This window comes from Poecilia latipinna, unplaced genomic scaffold, assembly GCF_001443285.1.
Source record: "Poecilia latipinna isolate Pla-1442-1.1 unplaced genomic scaffold, P_latipinna-1.0 Scaffold814, whole genome shotgun sequence".
Lineage (NCBI taxonomy): Eukaryota > Metazoa > Chordata > Actinopteri > Cyprinodontiformes > Poeciliidae > Poecilia > Poecilia latipinna.
The window spans coordinates 120,759-133,794 of NW_015113430.1; the positions used below are offsets into that span (position 1 = coordinate 120,759).

General features: G+C 39.0%; 1 protein-coding gene across 1 annotated transcript; it reads right to left on the bottom strand.

The window, feature by feature from the left end:
* Positions 1–2,974: 2,974 nt before the first annotated feature.
* Positions 2,975–9,227, bottom strand: bcl6ab (BCL6A transcription repressor b). The gene is made up of 9 exons (XM_015047205.1): positions 9,130–9,227; positions 6,980–7,151; positions 6,677–6,898; positions 5,846–6,586; positions 5,642–5,760; positions 5,375–5,539; positions 5,162–5,292; positions 4,930–5,067; positions 2,975–4,354 (listed from the first exon to the last, which is right to left on the bottom strand). The coding sequence occupies exons 2-9, from the start codon at positions 7,138–7,140 to the stop codon at positions 4,211–4,213; spliced, it is 1,821 nt and encodes a 606-aa protein (XP_014902691.1). The 5' UTR covers positions 7,141–7,151; positions 9,130–9,227; the 3' UTR covers positions 2,975–4,210.
* Between the last annotated feature and the right edge of the window lie 3,809 nt (positions 9,228–13,036).

Below are 13,036 nucleotides of genomic sequence, written 5' to 3' on the forward strand. Positions count from 1 at the left end.
AAAAAAAACAAAAAAACATTTGTTTTGCAGAATCAAGAAATCTCTTAAATAGTGTAAAACCATGAAGTGTACTGAAATTTTTCAAACATCCTGATCTAAAAATTGTCATAATAGCCAATCTTATTGTTGCCTGAAAAACGATCTGTGCAACGAATCGCTACAACCGACCCTTCCTACCCACAGCCATTGCCATCTAAAACGGCCTTGAGTGATATGAGTTACAACATTTAATTTCCCTTTTGGATCAGTAAAGTATTTTTAAATTGATTATGGTTCCATTTGTTTTTTGTATTTTTTCACGTTATCTTTGATCCAAAAATTTGCTTAATGACCTGAAACCTTTAGATTAAAGGAAAATAAAGAACAGACTGAAGAAACCTGGAATGGGTACATACTTTTTCAAAGCAAAGATCTGTTCCAATTTTAATTTATAACTTTCCAAACATCACATCAACCAGCAGGAGGCGTAATATACCATATTTCAATGCATGTTTTCGCAGTTTATGAACAAAAAACCCCGTTGCTTTGTGAAAATACTTTTACTATTTCTGAAGTTCTTTTATGTGGATGTAAGAGCTTATTGTTTTTGTTTATATGTATAACATTGCTTTTAGTCATTTATAGACCAGAAAACAGACATTTAACATAAAAACACCCCACTCTAATCCAGACTCTGAGGAACAAATTCAACAAGTCATTTGGGCCAAAGGTATACTGAAAACACAACTTCATAACCAGGTTCAAAATTCACTCAATAGGCCTAACTATATAGTCAATTAAAGCTGTCGTATGAAAAAGTGAACTACGCAATGATTTGATTATTTTAATACTAACCATATAGTTATATGTATTAATAAAACAGCAATGTACAGCAAGCTGAAACGTATTTCACTGTTTAATGACATGGTCTCCTGCTGCAACGAATCCTGAATTTACCTGTCGGCCTTATCAGTGGGCGGAGTTAAAGCAAACCATGTCAGGATGGCTGACCTGAAATCCACCTGGGAAGAGTCCATGAAGCATTCATCAGGTCTGTATGGACGTTTTTCTATATTTCATTCATCCATATCTGTACATGCACACGTATACAAAGACAGAGGCCTACCTTGTAGAAAACCAACAGTTTTCTTTGAATGTACATTAACTTGACTAAATTGTATTTGTGACCTTGGGTGACCATGTCAAGGCATTTTAAGTAAACTATAAAGAAACTTAATGGGTGATAAAATTTTTCTTGGTGAAACACACAGAAAACGATGCCAACTTTACACATGCCGAGGGCTTAAAACGTCCTTGTTGGAAGTCCGTTCTTACAGACCATTAATCTGGATGAAAAATATATTTAATAGTTGTGATTATGTAAAAACACATGATTTTAAATGATGGAAAATTTACTGTACAGGTGCAATAAATACTGGTCCTTAGTGTACAATAGGAGCTCTGTGAGAACCAGAAGTCGTCCATCCATCCATTTTTTGTACACCCTTGTCCCTAGTGGGGTCGGAAGGGGTGCTGGTCCCTATCTCCAGTGAACGTTTCGGGTGAGAGGCTGGGTCACTCTGGACAGGTCGCCAGTCTGTCGCAGGGCAACACAGAGACAGACAGGACAAGCAACCATGCACACACACACTCACACACTTAGGGAGAATTTAGAGACCAATTTACCTGACAGACATGTTGTTGGACTGTGGAAAGAAACCAGAGTCAGAATTTTATTTTTATTTATTTATTTATTTCGAACAGACAAAAAAAACAATCAAGAAAAAAAAAACAAAATAAAATAGAATGAAACAAACTTAAGAAATAAAATGTAAAACAAATTATTTTGCCCATGTGACATGCAAATTTTATATTTTCTGTTTGAAAAGGAGCAGGTAGAAGATATAATATCTTATAATGACCTGCCCCTTTCCTACTTGTCAATTTATAATCAATTAACTTTCAGAACATCAAAAAGAGACAATTTGTTTCCATTTTACATGATGTTTAACTATGTACAATTATTTTAAATACTATTTATATCATCAATTGCATTATAGACTATTAAACAGTCATCCTGTATAGTATATTTTGAAATAAGCTCTGTTTTAATCAGTTATCCTGATGTGAAATTATCATATACTTCATGGTTGCAATACCACGTTAATTATTACCCCACAATGGTTAGGAGTGTTTTTAATGGGAATATCAGACCTTTCCCCCAGAAACACATTTGTGAGATCAGACACTGATGTTGGACAAGAACAGTTGGCTCACCATCTCACTTGTAACTAATCTAGAGCTGAAACGATTCCTCGAATGATTCGAGTACTTCGATTACTAAAATTCCTCGAGGAAAATGTATCTGCCTCGAAGCTTCGTTAAATTATGTTTTATTATGTAGCACACTGTGTTCCGACCGGATCATTACTTGTGGAGTGTAGCGCTCTTACTTCTGCCTATGAGTTGTTATGAAGCGCTAGCAGCATGGTGTTGAATTGTGTGCAGTTTTGCCAGGGTTTAGGGGACAAATAAGGATTGTTGAACTTTGCGGCTGTTGGTTGGACAACTTTTCTGGCATCAGAATCGTGTCGTCACGGTTTTGGAGCAAACAGTAGGAATGGGGCAGAAAAACAGACAGAGAGAGAGAGAGAGAGAGAGAGAGATATCTGATTCCTCGGATAATCGTAAAAATATTCTATGAAGTACTCGATTACTAAAATATTCTTTTATATTCTTTTTTTAAACTAATCCCATAGTTTCTATGGAGTTAAACTGAGTGCTTTGTGTAGGCCGTCCAGGCTCCTGTTTAACACATGTTTTGAAGCAGTCTGCATTTCTGAAGATGTGTTGTGATGGAGTTTGTTTTACAAATCTACTCAGCTTTACTTCATCATTTAGTCATATTCTAAGCTAGTCAGGTTTTGGCAATATAAATATGTCACTAAGTCTCATAGTGGTAATTTAACACCCAAAAATGAAGGAGTGATGCATATATGCTCCACAGTACACATTTTATTGTCATATATATAAATATATTTATAAATATATTTCATATGTATATTCAATTGCCATTAGAAACACATTTGCTTACATTGTACTGATATTCCTGAGTGTTTTAGCTTGAGGCCTGGTGTCTGCACATTAAAGAGCTTCACCCTTCAGGTGAGGTGCTTCCAAACCAATGGTACCTTAACATGCATATGCATTAATTAGCTTGAGTACCAAGGTAAATATATTTTTAAAAAAGCAATTAAGTACCAGAGCTTTCAGATGGTCACAATTAAAATTCAAATAATTGTCAGTCTGTGGTAAAAGCCGACAGAAAAATGTAAATGTAAGGCACAGAAAATCTGCCAAATATAATGAGTGTTTTATGAAGCACATGGTTAAGTAAGGGGAAAAAAACACCCCTTGGGGGAAATGGATTGCTGCAGCACCAAATATTAGAAGAAAGAATCACATTTACAAAAATAAACAAGAATATAAAAGTGCTGGGAACGGGGTTTAAGGAACCGTTGAGAACATTTAAAGTAGAAATACTCAAGCTGACGTATGAACACAGATATATTACAACATCATGGGCATGTGCAAGACACCAAGCTCGAAAAGAAAAAAAAAAATCTGTAAAAAAAAATTCAATATGTACAAAAAGTAGCGAATTTTAAAACAGATGACAGTCTGTAAATATTACAGCATGTACCACAAACTATGACACAGCAAAAATAAAAAGCCCACAGCATGAATGACAGTCAAGCTACTCCATGAGGGAAAAAATTTACCAAATGTTAATATATTCACACTCTGCCAGCAAATGGTAGCTATCCGAAAATATATAATATATAGATATCTTATTTACACAAAGAGCTTTATGAAAGAAAAGTTAAAATCGGCATCATAACTGCATCAGACCAATTACTGGGCAGGTTCATACCTTAATCTAAAACCAAAGTGTAACAGTGATTCTCTAATCGAGCAACAAAGAGGGCTGACATTCTGTCGAGGTATTTGCAAAACAGAGAAATACCCACTCAGATTCACATTCAAGACGTACATTCTGTTGTTGGGACATTCAAAATAAAAGCGCAGATTAGCGTCTCTCACACGTGGACACGTGCAACGTGTGTAAGCCCGAAAAAAACAAACAAAAAAAAAAAGGCCAAATATTACACTTGAGCGTTCGCTCTGTATTTTTTTTAACCCAGTCTGTAAGCGGTGGCCGGCAGCTAACTCAGGAGGAGTTCACTGGGCCGGCGACCATGTTGCCAGGAGACCTGCGGTACTGAGCCTTGGTGTTTGTGACGGCGCCGTGTTTCTGTCGGAGATGAAGCCTGAGCTGACTCTTGTGTCTGAAGTGGAGGTCACATTTTTCACACTGCAAAAAAAAAAAAAAAAAAAAAAAAAAAGAAAAATACACAGTCAGACATGGTGCATTAAACTATGGAAGAACCATTTAACCATAAAAAATAAAAAAAAAATAAAAGCCCAACAGAAAGTTTTAAGTTTTAAAGTCATACTTACGAGATATAAAGATATAATTATGAGATTTATAGTCAAGATTTTGGCTTTCAAAGTCATAATCATGAGATTCAATGTCTCATAATCATGACTTTGAAACTCAAAACTATAATTTTGAATCTCATAACTGCCTGAAAGTTGAAGTAATGACTATATCAAAAGTGAGACTGACTTTCGATCTTAAGATTGATTTTGAATGTCAAAATTATGACTTTCTCATAATTATGATTGATTCTCAAAATTATGACTTTTATTCTCAAAATTATTACTTTTGTTGTCATAATTATAACGTTAAAGCTTGTAATTATGACTTCCTGTTGGGCTTTTATTCTTTCTTTTATGTCTTTAGAACTACTCAAGGATCACAGAGGGTAAACTGATAGTCCTCCTGTCATTGAGAACAAGTGGTGGCTAATGGGATAGGAAGCTTACATGATAAGGCTTCTCTCCCGTGTGGATACGCATGTGGCTCTTGAGTGTCTGAAGGTGGCGGAAGTGCGTTCCGCAGATCTCACAGGGGTACGGTTTCTCTCCCGTGTGGATCAACACGTGGGCGCGCAGGTGGGCGACCTGGTTAGGCAAGAGACAGAAATGGTGACCAGACTGAAACATAGGCGGGCGTCTTAAAATGATTTCAAAGGTCGGTGCTTCTTGATCTTCTTACCTGCACAAACCTAGAACCACACGTCTCGCACTTGTATGGCTTTTCTCCAGAGTGAATCCGTGTGTGAGTCTTGAGGTTGGCCGGACGGTTGAACTGAGCCCCACAGATGTTGCAGTGGTACGGCTTTGCACCTGGAAGTAGACGCGGGCAGGTTGAGCGAGGAACAAATGTGGCTGCATCAAAGAGCTACAGCTGACCATAAAAAGCACTCACCGGTGTGAACTGTCTTATGGCTGGCCAGGTTGCCTTTGTAGCGGAAGGCGGCCTGGCAGCAGTCGCACTTGTATGGCTTGTCGCTGTGGACCTGACCCATGTGATCTTTCAGCGAGTCTTCCTCCGAGAACTTGGAGTCACACCCGTTGCAGAAGAAGTTATTTTCTGCCAATTTAAAAGAAAAAGAAAGAGAAAACAGCTTAAATTTAATTACTTTCAATAAGCAAAATAATATCACAGTCTGATGGTTGGTGGTGTGGTACTCACCACAGCTAGAGGGCGAATAATCTGAGCACATTTTTGTGGCCTCGTCGCTGCTGTAAGAGGCTGGAGTGAGGTGGCTGGTCTCCATGCGGTGAGGGCTATCGCAGCTAGAGGAGGAGAATCTGAAACCAAAGAGTACGTTTCAGTTAGTTATTCGTAAGAGATCCCCAATTAGTGCTGATTCATCATGAGTTCTGCCAGTTGTACCTGCTGCTGCAGCTGAGTTCACTCATTTCCTCTCTGTGATTGCTGGCTCCCTCTTCTGGTTGGATCTCGTCATGTCCGCCAGCTGCTTCACTCCTGGCGGGGCTGAGAGAGTGTGACGCAAATTCCACTTCAGCTCTGTTGCTCTGGGTCTCCTTCCCGCTCTCGTCAGGGGTTTGGTTCAGGACAATGAACTTGTATTTCTTCCAGTTGCGGGCCTTGGCGTCTCTGGGGGAATCGCAGGCCTGCTTCAGGTTCATTCTGGCGTTAATGCTGCTGCTGGACTCGGTGGGCGAGTTCGGCTGGCAGTCGGATCTGTGGGGGCTCTGCGGGCTACAGATGACCCCCTTGGCATAGCTCAGGGTAGGTCTCAGGCAGCCGGTTTGTGGGTGTTGGGTGTTGTGGCCCTCCACGGGAGAGGCGGGACACTGGAGGTTACGGTGAGCTGCTACTGGTCGGATAATGGAGGGTTGGGCCATGCTGGTGTTGACGATCTTATTAGAACCTTCTAGTACCGTAGCGGGTATGTGCAAATCGCCGTACACCTGGTAGGAACCAGTGGTGTTGATCCCCCTGAAAACATTGGGGACGTACCCCCCACACTCCTGAGGGGACAACCTCAGTAAGAGATTATTTCTAAAGTCTGGATCCTTTTCCTCAGCGAGCGTTTTAGCAGAGATTTCCTCTGCCAGATTCGAGGAGTTGTTCTGTACCTCTTCCATTTGCATATTTAGAGCCTCATGTCTGCAGAAACAAATTGAAATTAAAATCCGATCCCTGCAGCTTTCACAGAAACAACAGGATGGCATTTTTGAGTTTGATAGTCTGCATTACCTGGACTTGATAAACCTGTGGCAGGTGTCAGCAACGTGCTCCATCTGTAGGTAGATGGCTGTGTTCAGGGTGGTCAAGGCCACAGAGTCATTCAGGTTCAGAAAGGAAGTGTACATGAAATCCAGCAGGAGGGAGAAACCTTTGGGGTCCACTTTGGGGTCCAGGCTGATGGCATGAAGGCTCGCGTTCTCAGGTTTCATGAACACAGAATAGAAGAAGCCACTGTAGGGTTGAAAATAATTAGTTGTCAGGTAATAGCAGCAACAAGGTGTGAAGTGCTCTCTTTCGTCTCCCAACACATACCTGCAGGCTACCAAGATGGTCTTGTGCGCATGAAAGATCTGTCCGTCCACCTGCACCGTGACATCGGTCAGGAGGCTCCTGCTGCGGAGGCGGTTGAAGTTGAGCAGGACGTCGCCTGCATGACGTGTGAATTGAATGCAGTCATCTGCAGTCGTGGCCATGCTGTCGCAGTCTGTGCAGAGGCGCAAAAAACCCCAAAAATTCAAAGCGAGGTCGATGAATACTGAATGTAAGGTCTTTGTATTTTTTTGCAAATAAATTCAGCTCAAGATCCAACACATAAAAACGTCATAGAAACCAGGAAATAATTATATAAATCTAGAGATGAATAAATGTTTATTAGTCATGTTGGACAACATAAAAGTATGATATGTAAGATTTGTTAGTTTATTCATGCAGTGGAGGTGAGGGGAGCTCTAATATTTGAGGGTGGGGTCAATTAAAAGATTAAAAGAGGCACTACAAAGCACACAAATATATTGATATAAAAGAAAAACTAAAAACAATGCTGCAACTCATTACAGCTAGCCATTTTCACTCCTAAATTATTGCATAAAAGTATTTATGAGTATTTAAAAAAGAAGAAATTTATTGGTGTGACAGGGCTAGTAAGTGGTCGAAATTAAAAAAAAGGCACTAACGAGGACAAAAATGGAAAACATTAAAAAAAGATATATTTTAACAATTTAAGTATTGCAACTCAAAGCTTTCTGTATGCATACATAAAATGTATGCATGCAAAATATATTAAATAGGAGCTTGCACATTTGTATGAGTGGCTGTCACCCTGGCACTCCCTTCACATCCCCACTGACAATCCCCCATTCACAACAGGAGACACAACTTGGAAGGTGTTCCACTTGCATTTCAACACCAGATGGCGCCATTGTAAACGGAAAAAAACATGTTTACTAAACTATGTGAAACTCTGCTTCCCATCAACTGGGTCTTAACGACAGGATAGTAAACACGATATATCTACCTAGTGCATACATGTGCTTTTTTTTTAAAACGCCTGCAGGCTTAATCAATAGGGTTGTATTTACACACCCAACATAGTTTTTAAATACATTTTTCGTTTTTAATGATGGGTAAAAATTAATTCTAACTAATTTTATATTTTTTCCCCAAAAAGAAAATAAATAAGTTTGTTACAATGTTCCCGGACTATTATGGGACACCTTTCTCATGTTTCTCTAATGTGCGCAGACAAACTGGCGCAGAGCGCGCGCTGGCAGCCTGCAGTGTGTGAGCACATTCCGTCCTTCCTGCTCAGATTGGAGCTGCCAGCGCGCGGACGGAGAGGTTTTCTGTTCCCCCACATCAGGGGAACTCGTCTAATTTAACCAGTTTACATTCACTCACACGCCCCCCGGCTAACCAATCACCCACGGTGTTTATAAACTCCTTGAAATTGCTACACTAAATCTCATACGTCACGATGTGAAAAAGATTGTCGATTTCAAGGAGTGGTTTAGTTGTTACAGCGTAACTTCGGGCTGCTTGAGAGCAGGCCAGCACAAGTCCTGTCAAGTTTGCAAATAGAAGTGTTAAGGATGTCCTGGGATAGTCCTGGAATCTATCCAGGGTTCTGTTAAGTGTTTTACAGCTGATTCTACTATCAAAACAAAAGGCGAAAACAACGCTTTAGCAAAAATGGGTTGAATAAAAAATACTTTCGCCGTCGAAAAAAGAAACTGCGCAGAGGAAATTAGAAGTGACTGAACCAGACAGACCGGTACTGTTGCGCCACAGCTAAACACAACATGACATTAAACTTGCGAAATAACAAACTGAAAAAAGTTAAATGATATCTGCGAACATTAAGCTTCAAGTTAGAAAATTATCCGACGCTACAGGTTTACTAAACACAGCAGTTACTAAACACTGAGCGGAAGCAGAATAAGTCCGTCTAATGAACAAAAACACCGTCACAACACCGTGCTTCCGTTTAAAACAGCGCAACATGACTTAGACTGTCAAAAACAACCACCACAGTTCACATTTATCAGTTCACTCTCAGCTTAAATGTCCACAAAATACACTAAATAAATAAAAATCTCCAGCTTGAGAGCAGCTGGAGAGGCTGCACAAGCCGGTGCAACTTCCCTACACTTCTGAGAAAATAGGAAGAGAGAGAAAAAAGTCACCTTATAAAAGTTTCCTCGAAACTCTGAGCATCACCAGTTCTGAGAATCCAGTTCTAAGAAACACAGCGGCTCAATTCTCGGAATTTCAACAGAAGGCTGTACCATTATTTGCGGGGCGGGGGAGGCTATCTTCGCCGTACATCCCCTAAAACTGCATTAAAAGCACTTTATACAAACACCACATGTGCATGACACAGACACGCTTTCTTTTAGGCGTTTTATAGTGTTTACTGTGAGATATGTCAACTCTAAAAACTTCAATGAGTAGGTTTTTAATATTTCCAACTCTCCCCGCGAAGTGGTCACGTCCAAGTGCAAGGTCAGCTGACCAAGTTATAAATACTGTGGGGAACAGGACTGTGCGTTGTCTATCAAAACTCGCCCAGGGTCCTATGAAAATTGTTGGAAAGTTAGCCGCTCATGTTCCTAAAATGAGTAATGTGATGTCGGCGTATTTATTTGTTGATTTGTTTTTCACTTTTTCCCAGTCACACGCTGATAATTCAGGCTGAAAAATTGATTTCCTTGTTTCCCCAAAGGGGGACACGACAGCTTCATCTATCACAACTTCACACGTGTAAAACGGACTAATGTCTCCACCGGAGCAAAGAAACTCTACACTTCAGACCAACCATGTTTATGTCTCAAAACGTATTTCACGTCTCACATATGTTTATGCACATTGCGTGTCATCAGACAAGTTCTGGACAATGATCTATTACTTGTGTGTAATTTCTTATTGACCTAACACGCCCTAAGATAACTGAAAATATGAGTACTTCATAACTAAACTAAAATGCTCTCTATATATTATAGTTTCCTTCCACAACACAAAGACACCCAGACAAAATAACCATTCACCCAAATCATGAAATGTAGTGTCTAATAATAATAATAATAATAATAATAATAATAATATTAATAATAACTACTACAAATAATAGTAATAGTAATATAATCTATAAGGAACCTGATATTTGTGACTAAGTCCTTGATGAGTTTCATAATGTTTGTTTATGGCAGCTATAAATATGATGCAATAGTCACTGGGAACAGGCTGCTTCATAGATAAGGAGATGAAATATGAAATATTCCTAGATGTCTGGGCCGGTTCCTTATTAGCTGGACTCTCCTAAATCCATAACAAGTGATTCATCTCCTCCTCGTACACCATATCTTGTTCTGTTTTTGCCGTCTCCCTTTTAATGAAGCAGATCGCTTATTGGATTTACAGTGAATTTGAATCTGTTACATAAATTGTTTTCTGACTTGTGTACAAATAAACAAGTGGGCCATTGAAATGCTAAACACAGAGAATGTGATACAGAGAACCTTTCAGTAGCTGTGGGCTCATAGCGCCTGACACTTATTATAAAGCCAATGCTGTTGCTCTTTAAATTGGCAATGAATTTTTCTTTGAGTGTAAGCAACATTGTGTATTTTCCTGTTTTTTTTTTAAAGATGTTCAGTTTGTTTTTCTTGCATAAATATGAAGACTAGCTACATTTTTCCAGAAGGCAATTCATTCATATTTTGCCTCCTTACAACAAGCTTGTTTTATTAGAATATTCAGTGATAGCTTGACACAAAGTAGTGCATAAGTGAGATGTACAACCGAAAATGATTCATAGTTTTAAATTTGTTTTTGTTTTTACAAAAACAAATCTGAAAAGTGTAGCATGCATATGTACGGATCCAAATGTACTTTGACAGCCCTAAATGAAATCTAGTGTGACGAGGTGCTTATAGAAGTCAGGTTTACTCACAGATTTCTTTTGAAATATTTAAAAGAAAATGCATCTCTGGATGCAACTTGGCACGCCATTGGCTGGCGTTTGTGAAGCAGTCAATCCAGGATCCCAATTTCTTCCCCTTGACACTGACTGTCTGTACTAAATATATGCTAAGCCAGTTTCCACTGAGCATATAAATGCATATTAAGGCATATTTGGTGTTTGAGCCATTAAAAATAGTCAGTTACATGTAGGTGTTCTTGGGACAACTGTTTTGTAAAAATGCTAAATGTAAAAAAAAGTTCAGGAATATTTTTGAAATGTTTTATTGCCTCCAGCATTTTGGAGTACCTCATTCACCAGAAACATTTACTCTTGATAATGATATCAATCATGTTTATAGCATCGTCATAAACATGTCCAACTGTTCATATCTACAGTGCGAAGACCTTTGTTTTTTTTGTTTTTTTATTATTATTGTTATTATAAATGGGCTTCTAATAAATCTCCCTGGCACTTGAGATCTTGCAACAAAGACAGTCAAACATCCATCCTGTAGCTGCACACAAGTCACTGAATACGTGGAGCAATGGCAGATTTTTTTCCCCTTCACAAATACACAAAATTAAATAAAACAACAAGCAGCAAAAACATTAAGGTTTTGCAGGCATGAATTTCAACCTGCAGAGAAGATAGTGTGCAGTGGAGCTCCACAGGTCTAAATTGCAGCAGTTTAGGTGGCTATGGCAACAAAGCAGTGTAGAGAATTGTTTTGCATCGCTGATGTTTTTCCCCTTGTGGTTATCTTTGGTGGCCCGTGTTTCTGCGGGTGCAGCGTCTCCACATCCTTTTCTGCAATGAATGACAGGAGACAAAAAAGTTGCTCAGTCAGGTGCAGCAAAGAGCTCAGTCCGGTTCTTGGTGTTTTGTTCGCAGGCAAGAGGATGCATGGGTTTCAGATTAGCCAGCCTTTTGCTCGTGTGCCTCAGTGCAACATCTTCGGCTTCTCACGAGGGCTTCGCTGCAGATAGCAAATGAGAGACAGAATTCTGCATGCGGTAGATAATCTCCTCAAGAAGGTATCGGCTGGATCTCAAAAACATGCCACTTTTTGATTATTTAGCAAAGAAATGTGTCTGCCTTTCATAAACACAAAAATACTCCTCCCCCCCTAAAAAAGTACATATAAAAACATATAAAAGTACATATAATGGATCAAAGTGTGTTCTGCAGTTTTGGGTAAGATAAAAAAAATGGATTTTCTGCCTTTCAGATTTCTTGCTTGTTGTCACACTTAAATGCTTCAGACTGCTTCAGAACAAATTTTTAATTTACAAATTAAAGTCTTGGTAAACACAGAAAGTTATTTTGAAGTGAACTTTGTTTACCAAGGGAAACAAACTATCCCAATTAGCAGAACTCTGTGTAAAAATCTTAATCACCGCCCTATAAGTCATGATTTAACTGTGATTAGCCAAACTTTTTGATATGTTTCTGTACTCAGGGCAAGATCTGACTGCTATAGGCTTAAACAGAACCTGTCTGACTACATGAAGTAGGCTAAAAGATCCCTCAGATTATAGGATTTTCAAGAGAATGAATGAAGATAATTTTTAAGGCTTTAGGACTCCAGTGACCCACAGCAGGGAACCTTCCCACTTTGCTGAGATTGCTTTAGGTACGCAGGACAAACTCATCCAGGAATTCACAAAAGAACCAAAAACATGTAGAGTAAAGCAATGCTAGCCTCTCTTGACTTAGCTAATGTCAGAGTGCATAATTCAACAGTAAGAGACAAAAATTGCCCCCTTTGTGAGCACCAAGGCAAAAGCCACTGCTGACTATATAAAAAAATGTAAACAAAACATAAAAACCACAAATTCACACATTTGATAATTTGACAGTCTGGCCACTATCTTCTTAATCACTTGATTCTCATCTCCCTTCAGTGTTCCATCTGAGATTTCTTCTATTGAGCTCATTTTCTCCAGTTGAATTTCAACCAGAACAGAAAGAGAAGTTTTGAATGTTGACATAAATTTTCTGTGATGTGTTAAAATTGTAGTCTGCTTATGTTTATAGTTTTCACAATGTTTTCACAATGAAGAAGGTAATAAAGCCATTAGGTTCTTGTTGGCCACGCCTCCAAATATTGAGCAATTAAAGTCGGAGCA